The following is a 20,870-nucleotide window of genomic DNA, read 5'->3' on the forward strand; positions in this document are numbered from 1 at the left end:
GGGAGGGGAAGCCTGGGAGAGGCAATGGTTGGGGAAAGGGTTTACTTTCCTTGTGTTAAGATCCAGAGGATCTGGGTCTTGGGAGTCCCAGAGGCAAGGTTTTGGGGGGACCAGAGTGTACCAGGCACTGGAATTCCTGGTTGGTGGCAGCGCTACAGGTTCTAATCTGGGGATTAAGCTTAGAGGAATACATGCTGGTACCCCATATCTTGGACGCTAAGGTTCAGAGTGGGGACTGCACCGTGACGACTAGTTAACCACGGTCACTGTTAAAAACTTACACCTCATTTCCCATTTGAATCTATCTGGTTTTCTCTGCTACATTAAAGAGACTTTTAATACCACCTATACTCTCACAATGAACAACAAACTAATCAATAAAGTCAACCAAAGGGAGATTATTCCATTTTAAGACAATTTTAGAAATTTATTTTCAATCTGCAGTGTATGTAACTTCATGACAGATCACTCCAAATCAAGCAGAGAAGGGATTTAAACTTGGGTTTTCTACATCACAAACCAGCACCCTAACCCCTGGGTTATAGAGAAAGAGCCAGCATGTCTGTCTCTGTTTCTCTTTCTTTCTTTCTTCTTCTCACAACAAAAGATTTGTGGAAACTGATACAGCTTTGACAAAACAGCATACTTTGACAAAAAGGTTCTGAATGGCTCTACTAATAAGTCACTTCTCAATCTTCTTTTGATAGGCTACACACTTGAGATCAAGTCTCTCACTGTAAAACATTTTCTCTTTGAATAATTTTTGTGGCACTTTTCTGCACCTGCTCAAATCTTACAGCATCCTTTTTAAAATATGGATACCAGAACTGTACTTGTTCTTCCAGTACTCCTCTCAAGAATGCCATATACAAAGGTAAAATCACCTCTCAGCTCCTACTCCCTGTTTATCCCAAAGATTGCATTAGCACTTTTTTCCCCACAGCATTGCACTTGAAGTTCATGTTGAGTTGTCAATCTACTAAATCCTCTTCAGGATACAGTCTCCTATTCTGTAGATATAGCATACATTCCTTGTACCTACATGTTTAACTTTTCATAGAACATTAGGGTTAGAAGGGACCTCAGGAGATCATCTAGTCCAAGCCCCTGCTCAAAGCAGGACCAATCCCCAAATCCTTAAATAGCCCCCTCAAGAACTGAACTCACAACCTTGGGTTTAGCAGGTCAATGCTCAAATCATTGAGCTATCCCTCCCCCCAACTTTTCATTGGGCTGTATTAAAAAAATATATGCTGTTTGAATGGGCCCAGATTACAAAGCAATCAAGATAGTTCCCTATGACTGTCCTGTCTTAACAATTATTTTCCACACCACCAATCTTTGTGTCATCCATAAATTTTATCAACAGTGATTTTATATTTATTTCCAGATCATTGATGAAAATGTGGAATAGTGTCTGGCCTAGTACTGATCTCTTTAGAACTCCACTAAACATTTTATGACATTTCTCCATTGACAACCACTTTTTGAGATCTCTGTTAACCAATAATAAAACAATTTTATGTATGCTTTATTAATATTTTATAGTGCTAATATTTTAATTGAAATATCATGCTGTACTAAGTAAAATGCCTTACAAAACCTTAGTACATCAATGCAGTTGCTTTCATCAACCAAATTTGTAATCTCAAAGAAAGAAATCAGGTTTGTTTGAAAAGACCTATTTAATATAAAATCCTGTTGACAGACATTAAAGAATTAAAGGACAGGAATATATGTATTATGACAAAGTTCCTCCTCTGCCTCGGTGGGTCCTGCGCTTTCTGGTGGATTTGCTCACCTCAGAGGTTCATGGCAGCCCCCAGTTTGGATACCTTTGCTAGAGGCTCAAACCTGCCATTAACTCAGCTAAACTCATCACTGGCCAGCATGGGGAAAATGGAGAACAATCTCTGCAGGCTCTGTTGTCTCACCTAGTGGGTCAGGGACAGGCCAGATCCCTTTCCAAATTAGACCTTCCCATGTGGTGTTTCTCACAGACCAAGTCAACTCCTGTTTCTGATAGGGAGTTGAGGAGACAGGGGGAACCCGAGTCTGCCCTGTACACCGGGTTCCAGCCCAGGGCCCTGTGGATAGCAGCTGTCTACAATGTCCCCTGTATCAGCTGCTTGATAGCTATAACTCCCTGAGCTACTTCCCCATGGCCTCCCCATCACCTTCTTTATCCTCACCACAGGATTTTCCTCCTGAAGCCTGATAACACTTGTACTCCTCAGTTCTCCAGTAGCACACCTTCTCACTCTCTGCTCCTTGTGCACCCTCCACTAACTCATGGGAAATCCTTTGTAAAACCAGGTGCCCTGATTAGCCTGCCTGTCTTAATTGATTCTAGCAAAGTTCTTAATTGGCTCCAGGTGTCTTAATTAGCTTGAATTGGTTCTAGCAGGTTCCTGATTGCTCTAGGGCAGCCCCTGCTCTGGTCACTCAGGGAACAGAAAAGTATTCATCCAGTGACCAGTATATTTGCCTTCTACCAGACTGCTGCACCCAACTGGTCTGGGTTTGTCACAGTATCAACTGAATTCTATATCAGTGTTTCCATTATTTTGCCTGAAGAGTGATGTCAAGCTAAAAAATCGTTACCTAAATTCTTGTAACTGTTGTTCTTCGAGATATGTTGCTTGTGTCCATTCCAAGAAGGTGTGTGCATGCCACGTGCACAGTCATTGGAGGGTTTTTCCCCTAGAAGTACCTGTTGGGTTAGCTGTGAAGCTCCCTGGGGTTGTACTTTCATGGCAGTGAATGTAAGTCCCTGTAGACCCACTACCTCTTCGGTTCCTTTTTGCTGGATACTCGAACAGAGAGGCAGGTTGGGTGGGTCTTGGAATGGACAGGAGCAACACATCTCAAAGAACAGTTACAAGAAATTAGGTAACTGTTTCTTCTTCTTCAAATGCTTGAACGTGTCAATTCAAGTAGTGACTCCCAAGCATCTCTTAGAAGGAGGGGTCAGAGTTCAACAGGTCACAGATTGCAGCACCACTCTGCCAAATGCGGCATCGTCTCTGGCCTGCTGCATAATGGCATAGTGTGATGTAAAGGTGTGGGCTGATGACCACATCGCTCCTCTGCAGATATCTTGAATGGGGACTTGCACTAGGAATGCTGCCAAGGATGTCTGAATCCTTGTGAAGCATGCCATCAGTGCAGGTGTAGGTATATTTGCTAGGTTGTAGCATGCCTTGATACAGCTCGTGATCCATGAAGAGATTATTTGAGACAAAACTGGAAGCCCCTTCATCTGGTCTGCAATCGCAAGGAAGGGTTGTGTTGATTTCTGAAACGGTTTTGTTCTTTCAATGTAAAAGGCTAACACTCACCTGACATCCAAGGAGTGAAGCCTTCACTCCCTGTTGCTATTGTGATGTTTAGGAAAAGACACTGGGAAAAAAATATGTCTGGGTTTATGTGGAATTGCGAAACTACCTTTGGGAGAAAGTCTAGGTGTGGCTGCAACTGCACCTTGTCATAATAAAAGACAGTATATGGGGGTTCAGAAGTCAAGGCCTTAAGCTCAAGCAGCCTCATGGCTGACGTTATAGCCACCAAGAACACTACTTTCCAGGAAAGGTAGAGAAGAAAGGATGTTGCTAGGGGCTTGAAGAGAGGGCCCATCAGTCTTGAGAGCACCAGGCTGAGATCCCATGTGGGGACTGGCTGTCTTACTTGAGGGTACAGTCTATCTAGTCCTTTGAGGAAGCGGCCAACCATGGGTTAGGAAAAACCAAGTAACTGGCTGAACTGGGATGGAAAGCTGAGACAGTGGCCAGTTGCATCTTTGTTAATGACACAGACAGACCTTGCGGTTTCAAGTGTAGTAAATAATCCAAAATAAAGGGAACTGATGACTGTAAAGATGGAGTGTCCTTTTGTAATGACCAAATAGAGAATCTCTTCCATTTAGCCAAATAAGTGGCCTTAGTGGATGGCTTCCTGCTGCCAGGGAGAACTTCTCTAACAGGGTCGGAGCATGGAGTTCCATGCCATGAGGTGGAGAGACTCTATATTGGGATGCTGGAGGCAGCTGTGGTCCTGCATGATCAAGTTCAGGATCAGGGGAAAGTCAATAAGAGTACAGACCCCGCTGCATGCACTGTATAACCGCCTCCCCTCCTCCTCCTGTTGCATAGCCGCCTCACCCAGATGCCCAAGAACACAGGGGTGGGGAAGGGAGAGGCCCTGGGCACCCAGCCACTCCACTCCAGAGGAAGGCCCAAGCAACAGAAGGGCTGTCATTCAAATAGTTTTGATTTGTATTGTGGCTACAATAAGCAATGTGGCATCGTCCTTCCCTCCTCCCCCACCCAACGCAGGCTACCTTGTCCGTTATCTCATTTTTTAAAAATTAATAAAGAAAGAATGCATGGTTTCAAAACAACAATTACTTTATTTCAAAGGGGGGAGGGTGGTTGGCTTACAGGGAATTAAAATCAACAAAAGGGATGGGTTTGCATCAGGGAGAAACACACACAACTGTCACACTGAAGCCTGGCCAGTCATGAAACTGGTTTTCAAAGCCTCTCTGATGTGCAGCGCATCTTGCTGTGCTCTTCTAATTGCCCTAGTGTCTGGCTGCTCAAAATGGGATGTTAGGTGATTTGCCTCAACCTCCCATCCCGCCATAAATGTCTCCCCCTTTCTCTCACAGATATTATGGAGCACATAGCAAGCAGCATTAACAATGGGAATGTTGGTTGTGCTGAGGTCTGACCAACAGTGCCAACAAGCTTTTAAATGTCCAGAGGCACATTCTACCACCATTCTGCATTTGCTCAGCCTATAGTTGAACTGCTCCTGACCAGGCTTCATGAGCCATGGGAGCATGGGGTAGGCTGGGGTAGGTGCGACCTCATGGTGATGCCAGCTGGGAGAGCAGCCTGAGGCAGAAGCCTTCAGCTCGTATGATATTCCAGGCAGGACTGAATCTCCATGAGATGAAACATAAAGAAGAGAATGACCTGGAGTCTCTTGCAAATGATGTATCCCAACCCACCAGTGGATTTCAGGAAGGTTCTAGATGGAGCGCCATGACAAGGGCTTGATTAACCCAACACTGGGCCCTGTCCTAGGCAAACATACACTTCTCTCAGCGTAGTGTGGAGGGAAGGGCATGGAGGGAGTGGCAATGAACAGAGCAGCAAGCTAGGCTCAGCACTGCAAGACAAGAGTCTGCAAAGTGAGTGTGAGGCAGGCTCAGTCTCCAAACCACCCATCTCACTCACCCATTTTAGGATTATGATGCCAGAGCAGAGAGTACATATATGTAATGGTGAGTCGCAAAAAAAGACAAATGGCAGATGTCGTGGGTTGCCTTAATAAAAACTTTGGGAAACACTGTCTTAGGTAAACATCACCATTCATTCCAGTGATTAACTTACCTTTATCCATTATAATGAAGTCCAAAATAGTTCCATTATGTTGTGAAATTATCACTTTTAATTTTTAGAAACTTTAATAATGTTTTACTCAGTACTGGCTGAGTGAGACTTGCAGCAGGACTCCCAGATGAAGTCCCCTTGAACACAAACTTTCTTTCTACAGATTACTGACAGGTGCTTACGGAGTAAATCATCCTATTTTTAATTTGATTTGGTGATCTGTAACAGACCCCCACTATACCTCCTCCAGGGTTTTGTAGTTTAATACACACACATAGTCTCTTTGCTGGATAGAATGTTATACTTGCTTAAGTGTGTATCAACACACCAAATTATAGTTGCAAAACACAGAACTAATTTGTTAACTACAATACTGTTATTGCATGCCGGTATGTGATACAGAGAGCAAGAAATGTTTTACATTACTGACTGCAGCCTAAAAGAGTCCACAATCCCTCTACTGCAACATGTTGGTGAATGTTTCAAGCATGTAGCATTCAAAAGTTACAAACAGAGAAATGCCATCAATTTGACTGTAGGCCCTTGCTACACTTTACCCAAAATGTGTATTTTAATTGTGCTCTTAATTAGCCACAGGTGTTATTTTAATCTTTTTCCTCTTCCTGCTGCATCTCTATCTTCCTTCAAAATAAATTACAACATGCATAAACAACAAATATCTGACAAGACTAGTACCAACAGTGTGTTTCAGGTCTGTCACTCTTAAAAGAAAACTTTTTTTATTCCTCTTTTCAAATGTTTTAAAAGAATAAAAGTAAGGCCATTGCATCTAAAAGTATTTATTTGGGGAAATTAATTATGGATTTCCTTCTTCCACAGATTACAAAAATTCAATTTAATTCTGTCTGAAGCAGAGATTTCTTTAGTAATATATTGTTCTGTACATTTTCAATTCATATTATATTCTTACCTTTGCCATGTGACACTTCAATAGTCCAAGTGCAGTTTAAAGAGTTTGGATAAAAATCAGGAAAACCCGGCGACAGAATGGTTCCACTCTTCCCATGAATATAGCCACCACATAGAGCTTAACAAGAAAGAAAGAAATTCATTATACTGGGCACTCTGCTGCAGAGACTAAAACTCAGATATTGTTACTGGACATTTTTGCTTGATAAATTTATCAGTACAGTGACCCAGAGAAAAATTATGATTTATTTTAAGATCGTTACTTCTCAATGCACAGTAGAATATCAACAGATTTAATACATCCATGTTTGCATTAAGACACAAAGTTACCAGAGAGTGACTGGTTTCCTTCGTAACCCTTCTGGGAGAACTGTCTTAGCATGAGTGTTTGGGCATGGAATGGATTGTAGGAAAATGCAAATTGAAGATATGGGTTTTACATTTTAGAGAGCACAGTTAAGTAGAACAGTGATAAGTACTAGGATAAATACTGTACTGTAGGATAACAAATATGGGCTACTGTTATCTCTTAATATAGGCGGAGTAAAGTATCAAGTGTAACAAAAACGCACAAGAATACCAAACAACAGGTGCACCATACTGTGACAAGAACCAATGACAAATAGGCTGGACCTTATCTTCAGCTTGACCTACTTCAGAGTATGAAACTTTTCACATATAGTTGTAATGGATAATATACTTAAAGGAAAGAGTACATCAGGCAGTTTGCATCACATTAAAACTTTTACAACTTTTTTCAGAAAAATAATATGCCTTTACACCTTTTCTCTCCACGTGCTGCAGAAAAAGAAGATAGGTATGGAGATTTTTCCACTTTTTCCAGAAATGTGAATAGTGCCATCATCACTAAGTTATTTGTAGTTGAATATTCTTCAAGGCAAAAAACTAGACTAGAAAACATGAATACTAACATTTGTTAAAGCAGGCTTCTTAAATTTGCATGGCACATTAAGTGTTATTTAAGATTTGTATTTATACACAGGTAAATTGCTCACTAATCTCATAATTACACTGTGGTTGCCTCTGATGTCTATGTCTTTCTTGCTTTATTTTAAAATTTTAATAAACTACATATTTAACAAATAATATGATGAAGTACTAGTTTGCTTTTTGTTTTCTATCTGTTAAAACTGAACTAAATGTAGTAGACATAGAGAAGCAGCTAGATTAATATGTACAATAAATTTGCAGTGATAGTGTGCTCAAAACACTGTAGCATTATAGCTGAAATGCCATTTTTAATTCTCCTCAATTATCCTGAGATGCTGCAGAAGTTTTTGAATAATTCTATAAACATAATTTATATATTTATGAACCCATGCCATGGACCAGAATTGTGGGCACATCTGACCCCATTTAAACAGGAAAAGGAGTTTAGATATGAAGAAGTGACAATTCTTATATTTATAAATATGTGGTAACAGTGAAATTGTTTTGGTATATTATATACGTGCCCATATGCACACACATACACACACATTCTCTCTCCCCCCTGACTAAAAACTAGATATAAGTGCAAAATTTCAACTCATCCTTAACTATGGAACCACAGCTGAAAACTACATAAAGCATTTCTGCCAACTATAATATTTAGAGGAATATTTGACTATTGGGTCCCAGTACATGTAGTTCTTTTTATACTCTGCTTTATATTACAAAGGAGATTGCCATGAAACAGGGTAATGTACTTTTCCATTAGACTTTTCTTCTGTTTATTCCCTACCTGAAGTTGCAATCTGATGTCTAAGAAATCATCAATAGGTAGAGTTGGGCAGGAAGCAGTTCTCCTATCCTGCAAGAATTCTTGAGATTTTGTAAAATTTTCCCATCCCAAATTGAGATGAACAGTTAAAATCTCAAAAAAAAAAATTGCAAACTGAAAATCTGAAAATATTTCAGATAAGGTCACTAAAAACATTTCATGTAAATCATTCTGAAACATTTAAAAAGTGGGGAAATGAAAATAAATTTTTTACACAAATCTTTATCTTGAATTAACTTAATTTTAAAAATAAAAAGTAGTTTTGAACTGAAACTCACTTTTTTTTTAGAAAGTCAAAATGAGCCATTATGACCAAAAAAATTCAAAAAAAATTCAGAACAAGTAATTTGTTGAAAACAACCCTTTTCCATGAACAGTCTTATGACAAATTGGCATTTTCCAATTAAAACATTTATTGTGGAAGAATCCTCAGACAGCAATATCACTAATCTCTTTGATGTGGCTACCTTTTGATGATTGCAATCAGTTCTATGTTGTTACCTCAATGTGCCAGTTTTCCAGAGTTGGAGTGACAGATTGTCTTCATGAGAGTGATGTCAATAACCACTAAACATATTTACTGTATTCTTTCTTAGCTGACAGATTAACCTTAAGGCCCTTTAAAAAAAATACCATCCCAGGACTTGTTTTCTGTCCAATTAAAATGGAGTTGTAGATGGGAGTTCAAGAGTCTAAGAGATATACAACATCCCAAGGCGTGCATGCGAGTGCGATGGAATGAAAAACAAAAGAGAAGTGATGTGGCGCTTATTTACCTTAGCTTTTCTTCTGCCCTGCTTCAGAAGGTCTCTACAATTCCCTAGCATATAGTATGGATGCTGGATCTTGGACACAAGGACAAACTTCTAACTGGAAAAAAAGTGAACTCTGCATATTGCAATCTTATGGGATTTGCATACCCCACAAGGCCATGATGACAATTTTAGTCTATATATTAAGTGTATATTTTAATTGACCTAAATAGTATATACTATTCATATTATTCAAGCCAAACTGTTCAAACTTGAGTGTTGAATTTATTTTTAGTCAATTAAAAAAACCCTGGCTGATTGTCAAAGCTAATGACCAAGCAAAACTCTTACTAAAGTAATTTCCTATTTATGAGTAATGTGGCCATCCTTCCCCACCCCACCCCCCACAAAAACCTACACAAAAATGAGGAAATAAGTTAAACAGAAATTAAAAGGTACAGTGCCGAAAGTGAAATCACTGCATGCTGCATGGAAACTTTTTAAAGACACCATAATAGAGGCTCAACTTCAATGGGTACCCCAAATTAAAAAACAGTAAGAGAACCAAAAAAGTGCCACCATGGCTAAACAACAAAGTATAAGAAGCAGTGAGAGGAAAAAGGTATCCTTTAAAAAGTGGAAGTTAAATTCTAGTGAGGAAAATAGAAAGGAACATAAACTCTGGCAAGTGAAGTGTAAAACCATAATTAGGAAGGACAAAAAAAAATGTGAAAAACAGCTAGCCAAAGAAGCCAAAAGTAATAGCAAAAAAATTTTGTAAGTACATTAGAAGCAAGAAGTCTGCTAAAGAACCAGTGGGGCCACTTGACAATCAAGATTCTAAAGGGGGTACGGAACGGCTTCCGTATGAGGAGATATTAATAAGATTGGGACTTTTAGCTTGTAACAGAGAAAATTAAGGGGGGATATGATACAGGTCTATAAAACCATGACAGGTGCGGACAAAGTAAATAAGGAAGTGTTAGAGAATGGAACATATAGTAAGGAGACATATATACACATACAGAGAATATGTATATCTATCTCCTTACTATACGTTCCATTCTGTGCATCCGATGAAGTGGGCTGTAGCCCACGAAAGCTTATGCTCACATAAATTTGTTAGTCTCTAAGATGCCACAAGTACTCCTGTTCTTTTTGCGGATACAAACTAACACGCAGAGGTGGCTCTAGCTTTTTTGCTGCCCCAAGCAAAGCAGTCAGGCAGCCTTCGGCAGCTTGCCTATGGGAGGTCCCCAGTCCCACAGATTCAGTGGCTTGCCTGTGGGAGGTCCGCTGGTCCCGTGGCTTTGGCGTACCTGCCACCGAATTGCCACCGAATCCATGGGACCAGCGGACCTCCTTCAGGCAAGCCGCCAAAGGCTGCTTTACTGCCGCCCTCACAGAGACTGTCAGGGTGCCCCTCATGGCTTGCCGCCCCAGGCACGTGGTTGGAGCCCTGGTGCCTGGAGCCGCTGCTGCTAACATGGCTGCTACTCTGAAACCGAATTTTATTACAGTCTTTGAACATGATTTTATGTTGTCCATGGTATCTTGGCCAACTATGCTAAAATATGGTTCAGTAGGAGCCATGTCTGAATTGTGATTTCACTAGAGCTCAGTGAATAAGTCAGTTAATAATTGCTTCAATACCTTTTGCCTCTCTTTTCATTCACAAACTGTCCATGAGCTGTTCAAAATTTTTCAAGGAGTAATTTCTGCAAAGAATACTTATTCTGTAGATTGCTCATAAGCAGCTTCAGTATTGAGCATATTCAGTATTCTAAAATCAAAATGTGAGCTGTGTTGATTAGTTTTCTTTGGAAATCTAGGTTGCAGGTTTTCTTTTCCAGATAGGATGAATCAGGTTGCTTGAGTACTGTCATAAACAGATAGTTAAGGGTTAATGCCTCTTTCAACTGTAAAGGGTTAAGAAGTTCACCTAGCCTAGCTGACACCTAACCAGAGGAATCAATGGGGGAAGAAGATGTTTCAAAAGGAAGGAGGGAAGTTTCCTTTGTTTAGTCAGTTTCAGTTTCAGCTGGAGGAAAAAAGATCAAGGAACCAGCCTCTTATCAGAGTAGTAAGTTTTAGAAACGAATAAATAGGTTTATATATTTTTTCTTTTGTACTTGTCTTGGTGCAAATTAAGGGAATTATCAAATTGGTGTCAAGTATCAGAGGGGTAGCCGCGTTAGTCTGGATCTGTAAAAGTAGCAAAGAATCCTGTGGCAACTTATAGACTAACAGATGTTTTGAAGCATGAGCTTTCGTGGGTGAATGCATCTGAGAAAGCGGGTATTCACCCACGAAAGCTCATGCTTCAAAACGTCTGTTAGTCTATAAGGTGCCACAGGATTCCTTGCTGCTTTTATCAAATTGGGTATTCTTGTGTGTAGTAGATTTTTGCCCAGGGTAACATCCTCTGTGTTTGGAATCTGTTGTCTGTGAGAGTAGCTGGTATGCTAATCTCTCCCAGAGGGTTTTCTTTTACCTTTCTTTTCTTTAATTAAAAGACTTTTTCTTAATACCTGATTGATTTTTCCTTGTTTTTAGATCCAAGGGGGTTGGCCCTGGATCCACCAGGAGTTGGTGGGAGAAAGGAGGGGGGATGGTTAATTTCTCCTTGTTTTATGATCCAAGGGGTTTGGATCTGTGTTCACCAGGAAATTGGTGAAGTCTCTCAAGGCTACCCAGGGAAGGAAAGTAGTGCTTGTGATTGGTGGTAGCCAGACCAGATCTAAGCTGTTAATTGAGCTTAGATCTTCTCATGCAGGTCTTCACATCTGTACCGTAAAGTTCAGAGTGGGGAAGGAACCTTGACAAGTACATACATATCAGTTTAGCTTAAAAATTTGAATTACCATATGCAATTCACTTAAAATTTCCTGTCTTTCTCCCAATAATTGATAACTAGAACATCTCTGGGGAGAGAGGGAAAAACACAAAAGAGGTGCAAATGAAGCAAAAGCAAATTCTCTTTTTTTAATCAAATATATGTTGACATAATTCTGTAGTATTCACTGGCCTCCAGTATGAAAACTTTGTTTCCAGTTTTCAAACAGTGTTCCAGTGTAGAGTAGCTACACACATTGATAACACTGTGTTGTCACCACACCTCAACCTTTCCAAGATGGAGCATCTTGATGAAGAGACATTTCTCCCCTCCATGTTCATACCTTTCGCCATTGATTTTACAAGTTTGGCAGCTGCGTACCATGCAATATATATTTTGGAGTAGGATAAGACCCTCAGTGAGAATGCTTTTGGTGGCACTTCACAAAGTACCACAAACTGAACATAAATTAGATATTCCTGTACACATATTGCATTAATCCATAAGGCAGTTAAAAGCTGAACCATCAATGAGCTCTTTCATTTCTAGATCAATCATACACCAAGTCTACATAGTTAATATGTTTTCCCCCTCCCAGTTATGCTTTATAATGCAAGTTTTTATTCTTAGTGTTATCTAGGTATTTAATATACACCCACGATCATAGTATCTGAGAGTCTGCACACAGTGATAAGTTTGTATTTTAAAATTCGACTCAACCATTTCAGCTTGGACATAAATCAAGTAGAAAAAAACATAATATACTATAATATGGGAATGCTCATGTTGTGGCTTCTGTTGGCTGAGCCAGGTCCCACTGAGGAATACACTAAGAAACTGCACCATCTACTCAGGACACTCCCTATACTAACACCGGAACAAATCAGCATACCCTTAGAGCCCCGACCAGGGTTATTCTATCTACTACCCAAGATCCACAAACCCGGAAATCCTGGAAACCAACCCCATCATCTTGGTCATTGCACTCCACGAAGGAGCTGGCGGATAGGTGGAACTTCTACTCAGACCCTAGTCCACCAGCACTCCCAGCGTATCTCCGTGACACCATGAGTTCTGATGAAACTACAATCATTGGTCACCCTCCAGAAAAAACACCATGCCTAGCCACATGGATGTAGAGGCTCTCGTACACAAACACCCACACACAGAGGACATACAACGTCAGGAAACAATTCCCTCATAATGCACAGCAAACCTGCTGGCTCGTCGCTTTATACCAACGCCGGAGCAACTATTCAAATTTGAATGAACATATAGATACTCCAGATCAGTAGTAACGCTAGGGCACCCGCATGCCCCAGATGCCAATATGTAGTGGAGGCAGGAAAAGCTCCTCAAGCTCTCGTGCCACTCCAGCGGCCTCCTAGCCTACCTCATGAATAACTCTTCATCACTGGACCCATGGAAGGAGACTCTGGAAAATCCACACACATTCACAGCTTCCACCCAACACAACCTCAGCCTGGACCAATCTACAACGGGAGGTCCACTTTCTAACACCAGGTGCAATAAGGATTGTCAAATAAACCACCTATTCGAAAACCTACCGGGACGCTATGCTACCTTCATGCTCCCAGCTCATCCCGCGACATCACACGATCCATTGTCTACAGCCAACATGAGGTACAACCACATCTGCTCTTACCCCTCAGACAGAGACCCAACACCTAAAAATCCACCGCAAGTACTCAAAACTACAATACCGCATAGAAATAAGGAAACAGATCAACAGAGCCAGACGTGTACCAAAAGCCTCCTAGCAAGACAAACCCAAGAAAGAAACAACAGGACTCCACTGCCCATCAACATACAGCCCCAGTCGAAAACCCCTCAACGCACACAGAGATCTACCAACCCATCCTGGACAATGATCCACACTTCACAGGCCTTGGTGGCAGCCCAGTCCTCGCCCACAGACAACCTGCCACCTGAAACGTATTCTCACCAGCAACTGCACACCGCAACCATAGTAACTCTAGCTCAGGAACAATCCAGGCAACAAACCTCGATGCCAACTCTGCCCACATATCTACACTAGCGACACCATCACAGGACTAACAGACACCACACCATCACCGGTTCATTCAAACTGCACGTCCCACCAATGTAATAAGCCATCATATGCACAGCCTCGCTAGTACATCGCCAACGGACCAGTCTCTAACGGAATAAGTATAAATGGATACAAATCAGATATTAGGAATGGCATATACAAAAACCTTAGTAGAGCACTTCAACCTCCCTGGCCACACTATAGCAGACCTTAAGGTGCCATCCTGCAGCAAAAAAACTTCAGGACCAGACTCAGAGAGAAACTGCTGACTTCAGTTCATGCAAATTTGACACCATCAGCTCAGGATTGAACCAAGACTGCGAAATGCTTGCAATATATAACCATTTCTCCCTATGTTTCACACCTCCAAAAACACCACGCTAGGAAAGGCCTCATCCTCCCTCATTGAAACCACTCGTTATCTCTAGCTTGCCTTGCGAGTATATATAATACCGCCCGCTGGAAGATTTCCACACATGCATCTGACGAAGTGGGTATTCACCCACGAAAGCTCAGCCTCCAAATGTCTTTAAGCTATAAGGGGCCACAGGATCTCTATGCTTACAGATCCAACTAAAAGACGCTACCCTCTGATAATTAATTGATTACAATTTGCAAATTAAACTATTTGTAAACACCATTAAGTTCCTTACTTGAAAGGTAATCTAGACATATTAAGTATTGCTTTGATTATGGATAGAATCACTTTAAAAAGATTTGGACTCTGGTGTGATGGGAGGAAGGGTAGCAGTACTAATGACATGGTTAGTTAATAATCAGAAGAGAGTCACTTGCTTGGATTTTTACATTGTCATTTAAAGCATAAGGCACCTACCATCACAGCTGGGTAATGCATGATTCCACTGATGGTTTCTTTCACATATGAGTGGCTCCTCATCACTCAGTGTATATCCTGGCTCACAGCTAAAAGTTACTACAGATCGGACACTGAAGTTATTACCATGGCGATGGCCATTCACAGGAATCCCTGGGTCAAGGCAGGAATCCGATTCCAGTGTAACACCTGAAATATACAAATTTAGTAAAATTACTATTTTAAAAAAAAACAGAAAGAGAAGGGTAACAGAGGATGAAGAAACATCCTGTATTCCAAATAAAATATTTGGAAATGACTTCTGGTCTGTGATGTGGCACCCGAATCTCTTATAGATGCAGTCAATGTCTCAAGCCAAAGACAGTGTTTCATTTCTGAGACTTAAAACAAAACAAAAAAAGGGCCAAGGCCAACTGGAGTATCAAAAGATTAAAGCTTTAAAATGTATTTTTATTCCATACTGACAAAAAGAAACCCAAAGCAAAAGGAGTATAAGCTAAAAGTCTGAATGAGCACAGCAAAACAGGTCTAGTGAGAAGGTCAGAATAACATCTGTCATTTTTTTTTCTTATCTCAAAATTTTTATTTCCTTTACTCTACTATTTCACTGGCTTCTCTCCTCCTCCACCCCCACTCTAACTCCACCAAAACATTTACATTGTTTTCCTGTAGATCTAGAAGCTCCAAATTCCCATCTGACTTGGGCCTAATCCATAGCCTATTAGGCTCAATGGGAGTCTTCCCTCTGAATTCAGTAGGTTTTAAAATCAGACACTGCTAATAACAGAAAATTAACAACAATTACAACAACATTAAGGTTGCAAATTCAAGCACTCAAAAGTTAGAAAATGCCAAAATTAAGATTGCCTGTTGAAAAAAATATAATGTGATCATATAAGTAAAGTCTGTATCATAATGCATCCATACACAGGGGGCCAAATTAAGGTTGCACAGGCAACCATAATTGTAGCATTCCTTATCTTTTCAGTGCTTGCCTTTTCCAACTGGGCAATGTTCTTCTTACATAGTTTTTATTTTCCATATTTAATTTCAAAGGTGTTCTAAAAAGCAAACTGAAAGAACAAAAATTCCATCATATTGTAGCATCATAAGCACACCCACATAGTTCACCAGCAGGGTTAGACCTCTGCCACTTGAGCTAATGGACTAAACAAAAGCAGTAATAAGTTTATATATCTTAGTAGTAAGTTAATATATCTTACTTAGTAGTAAGTTGATATATCTTATTAGACACTGGTATCAGAGCAATGCACTGTGGATTCAAGTTCTGAAAAAAGTAGTTTAACTCTCTCTATATATTGAATAGTTGACTATGAACGTATTAGAAACCCCATTCTTTTGAACACACATAATTCAAATAACCAAAACACACATTGCCACATGAATTTAAATGGTTTTGTAGTTTTAGCAAGCTAAGTTACTGCTGGCTATTATACTCTTGGGTTAAATCCTGGCAAACCCCCATTTCCTTCTTTGGACTCATGACTTCACCCATAACCTCAGCAAATACTGTAGTGGTGAACAATATTAAACAAACACCTATTGCATTAAATCATATTTTAAATGGATTTTGGGGAGGAAAAGAGAGTCAACACATGAGGTAAACTTTGACTAAGATCTACCCAATCCAGTGTCAAATAAACTGAATGGAATACTTACTGGCTAGTGGTACAACACAAGTGCATTGAAAACGGATGTGTCATTAAGAAGAACACACTTGATCCTTTATGCTGATGGAATAAAATTGTTGATATCTGAATTCAAGTAGGCTTCCTTTTGTCTTACAAAAGGGCCACTGGGCTTGTCTTCACAAGGAAAAAACTGTTTTTACAACAAGATAACTAATTTGAAATAGCTATTTTGCTGTAAAATCTTAATAGAGACAAAGAAGAGGTATTTAATCTCAGTGTACTACATTGAGGTAAATACAGGGGGAAGTGTGGGGGTGGGGCATGGGAGAATGTCCAAGGTTTACCTCCACTATCTACACTGAGGTAAAGTTACTCTATGTCTTGTCTCCACTAGGATTTTATAATGATATGGCTAACTTAACTTAATTGTGCTTTCTTTCTGAAAGAGACTATCTTTGGTGAAGGACGAAAAACAAAAGCAGGAAGAGGAATGGACGAAGATATAGATGTATCCGAAGAGGTCTGGGCTGGCATTTCCATTTAGGCTACCTAGGCAGTCGCTTAGGGCACCAAGATTTGGAAGGGCGGCAGACTGCTCCGGTGGACCTTCCGCAGGCATCCCTGCGGATGGCCCGCTGGTCTCGCGGCTCCGGTGGAGCATCCGCAGGCATGTCTGCTGCAGGTCCATCGGAGCTGTGGGACCAGCGAGCCGGCACTGCGCTTAGGGCGCCAAAAAACCTGGCGCCACTCCTGGAAGAGGTGCAAGATGAGGAATGGCAAGCTATTCATAAGGTATTTTTAAAAGAATCCATTTAAACTCTGAATACGGGGATCTTGATTATCCATAAAATAATCTCCTCTCTTGCCTAGGTTTTTAAAAGCACAATATCTTTTTAGCTTCTCAGACATTAACATTTATAACTTAGTTTCCATTTCTCAAAAAATGCTGATGTTTGTTGAAACACCAGTATCTCCCCCAAAACATATGGGATTTTAGTTAATGATTAAGTATTACTGCAAAACGCAGACAGTGATCTTTAGAACTCAAGCTTTGGTATGGTATTTTAAAGAGCTGTGTAGATGCTGGCATTTAGACATTTTTCAACTTTTTTGTTGTGTTGGCTATAGAGATTCTTCATTATTGATTCAATTAAATATTCTTTAATGACTTGGAACTAAAATTAATTATTTTAGTAATGGATTTAATCATTTGAGCTCTAACGTGGAAACAGGAATTTGTTGTTATAATATGAAGGCAGCATACAAAGGCACTTTAATATTACACACTGAACTTATTAAACTGGTGTGAGTGTGTATATTAGAGTGAACTTTGTTTGTTATGTTTTTAGTGAATTTAATACTGCAGAAAGGTCATGGGATGACAGTTTTGGAGACTGAAGTCTGTTATTTTTTTTTCCTGAAAATACACACAGGACAAATAAAATCTTCCTAACACTGCCCTTCCCATGTGACCTCTATCTATTTATCTTATATTAGAATAAATTTGTTCTTTACAATATTTGGTATTAAATCACAAGAGCAGAATTAGGTAAATAAAAAAAGAAACAAGCACACACAAAAATGGAAAATGTCTTGAAGAAACTCTAAAAATTTGTAACTCTCTAAGTATTTGAAGGGAAAAAAAGCCTGCAGATCTGAAATTTTTCACTGATGTCTATTTACACTGGGCATGAAAAACAATTTATGATATGAATACTGAAATCTAGGGGAATCCTAACATGGACTCACCTTACATTTTCTTCCATATTAGCTCTATCACAAATATTTTGTTTACATTCAATCTCTTAATCATTTAATTGTTAGTTGAATTACTGTATTGTAAAATTACATGCTGGCAAACTCTAATTATCTACATATCTGGGGTAGTATCCAAAATATTTAGATAACTGATTTTTTGATTAATAAAATTAGTTGTGATATGTATTTTGGATTCACAGGACAAACTGTATCCAATTTAATACATGTTTAATAACAGGGATCTGGATACTCAAGGTTTAACTGTCATAAGGATATAACAACACAGCAGGACCTCAGAGTTACTGACACACTAGGAATGGAGGCTGTCCATAACTCTGAACAAGATGTTACAGACTTCAGCCTTGTAGGGGTTGGGACAGTAGCTGCAGCAGGGGGGAAGTCAGAGCTTCCGATCGTGGGGCGGGGAGGGGAGCTCAGGACTTCTGCCCCACGAGAGCACCAGGGCTCAGGATTTTAGACCTGGGGGTGCTGAGGCTTGGGCTTTAGCCCCACAGCTCCATTCCCAGCTTCTGCCCCGTGAGGGGCGTAGGGGCTCAGGACTTCCCAGGGCTCCACTCCCAGTTTCAGCTGGAGGGGAGGGGGAAGCACCATGGCTCAGGGGTTTAGCAATGGGGGGAGTGCTGTGGCTGAAACCGGCGCTCCCCCCATAGATTCATAGATTCATAGACTCTAGGACTTGAAGGGACCTCGAGAGGTCATCGAGTCCAGTCCCCTGCCCTCATGGCAGGACCAAATACTGTCTAGACCATCCCTGATAGACATTTATCTAACCTACTCTTAAATATCTCCAGAGATGGAGATTCCACAACCTCCCTAGGCAATTTATTCCAGTGTTTAACTACCCTGACAGTTAGGAACTTTTTCCTAATGTCCAACCTAAATCTCCCTTGCTGCAGTTTAAGCCCATTGCTTCTTGTTCTATCATTAGAGGCTAAGGTGAACAAGTTTTCTCCCTCCTCCTGATGACACCCTTTTAGATACCTGAAAACTGCTATCATGTCCCCTCTCAGTCTTCTCTTTTCCAAACTAAATAAACCCAATTCTTTCAGCCTTCCTTCATAGGTCATGTTCTCAAGACCTTTAATCATTCTTGTTGCTCTTCTCTGGACCCTCTCCAATTTCTCCACATCTTTCTTGAAATGCGGTGCCAGAACTGGACACAATACTCCAGTTGAGGCCTAACCAGCGCAGAGTAGAGCGGAAGAATGACTTCTCGTGTCTTGTTTACAACACACCTGTTAATGCATCCCAGAATCACGTTTGCTTTTTTTGCAACAGTATCACACTGTTGACTCATATTTAGCTTGTGGTCCACTATGACCCCTAGATCTCTTTCTGCCATACTCCTTCCTAGACAGTCTCTTCCCATTCTGTATGTGTGAAACTGATTGTTCCTTCCTAAGAGGAGCGCTTTGCATTTGTCTTTATTGAACTTCATCCAGTTTACCATAGCTATAACCCTGAGTTCCTGCGGGGCCGAAGCCGGGAACCGAGCCACGAGGCTGAACCCCCAAGTCCCAGCGCTCACCCCGGGGTCTAAAGCCCTGAACCCCAGTGCTCCTGAGGGTCAGAAGCCCCAAGCCCCTGCCCGGACCCCTGATCTCTCCCTCCCCTCCCCCCCCGCACCTGTGGCTTCAGCCCCAACCCCTCCCTTCCTTTGTAGCTGAAGCCCTGAGGCAATACAGTATTTCTTGGAGTTTTGCTGGGGACAGGGGTTGTTTTGTTTTGTCTCCCTGATGCCTGAATGATTACTTCCAGGTCCACATGGTGTCCAATTGACTGGTAAGTGTGTAACTGATTTGTATCTTTGAGGTTCTACTGTGGTGTGATCATGTCTTGTTAATAACAACCACTTTCACGGCATATGGGAATTTAGAGGCGCTAACAATCAATGAATCCTTACATTCTGGGCCAGATTAAGTCACTCTGGGGCCCTAGGCACACTACAACCCTCCCTGACTCTGCCCCGATGGCCCCACCTACCCCGCTTGGAGTAGTGGGGGGGGGAGCTGCTCTCTTCCCCCAGAAAGGCAGTGACTGTAGCATGGTACCGCCTTCCCTCCACTCTACTTCCACCCACCCAGGAGCAGCAGACGCTCTAACTGATGCTTGAAGCCCAGCCTGTGCAATGGCTCCAAGACTGGAGAAGTATGAATGTGGAATTTATGCCACTTTTACTTGCCTCCCCAGATTTGTGCTGTGCAATCCACAACCATAGCTGAAAATCTGGCCCTGTATCTGGATTGTCCACAAGAATTCTCTCTTTTATAAATTAAAAGGAGATAAGGAGCTTTTTATTTTTAAGTTACCATTTCTGAAACTGATCTTGGGGTATCTGAAGAATGTTAATGATGTTTGTCACTCTTATCAGATTTGTAATTTTTGCAAATGCTGTTCATTTGCTACTGTGAATAAAAAGATGTCCTCATAGTTTTTATTCCTAAGAACATTTTGTTTCATTTAAGGGAAGTCATAACGCTAATTATGCTAGATTTTTACAGGGTCCCACTGAAGATTTTCTGCAAACATTAGCCACTGTCATCTAGGCTGATGCTTAGAAATGGATTATCCTTGTTTGAGCTATATTTTATCCTAATTAGAATATGAGTGCTACAAACACTTTCATTTCCTACTCAGTCATGGAAATATTGGTTTCCTTAAAGAATTTCAGATGGATCAGCCAGAACTGTTTGTATGCATAACCAAAATGTTATTTCTATGTCCCATGTCTCAAGTATATTTTAGCACACCAGGGAATGTATAGGAGTGTATGTCTCTGAAAAAAAAACAACATGACTGAGTAGGAGGAAATCTCTCTGTGAACTTCCAC

General features: G+C 40.7%; 1 protein-coding gene across 1 annotated transcript in view; it reads right to left on the reverse strand.

Annotated features, from left to right (window-relative positions):
* Positions 1-20,870, reverse strand: part of CSMD1 (CUB and Sushi multiple domains 1) — a 2,093,217-nt gene that overhangs the window by 496,050 nt on the left and 1,576,297 nt on the right. Inside the window, exons 18-19 of the mRNA XM_075063712.1 lie at positions 14,610-14,798; positions 6,331-6,447 (exon numbers count right to left, since the gene is read on the reverse strand). Of these exons, the coding sequence (XP_074919813.1) occupies positions 6,331-6,447; positions 14,610-14,798 (306 nt within the window). The remainder of the gene's footprint in view (positions 1-6,330; positions 6,448-14,609; positions 14,799-20,870) is intronic.

This window comes from Chelonoidis abingdonii, chromosome 3 (genome assembly GCF_003597395.2).
Source record: "Chelonoidis abingdonii isolate Lonesome George chromosome 3, CheloAbing_2.0, whole genome shotgun sequence".
Lineage (NCBI taxonomy): Eukaryota > Metazoa > Chordata > Testudines > Testudinidae > Chelonoidis > Chelonoidis abingdonii.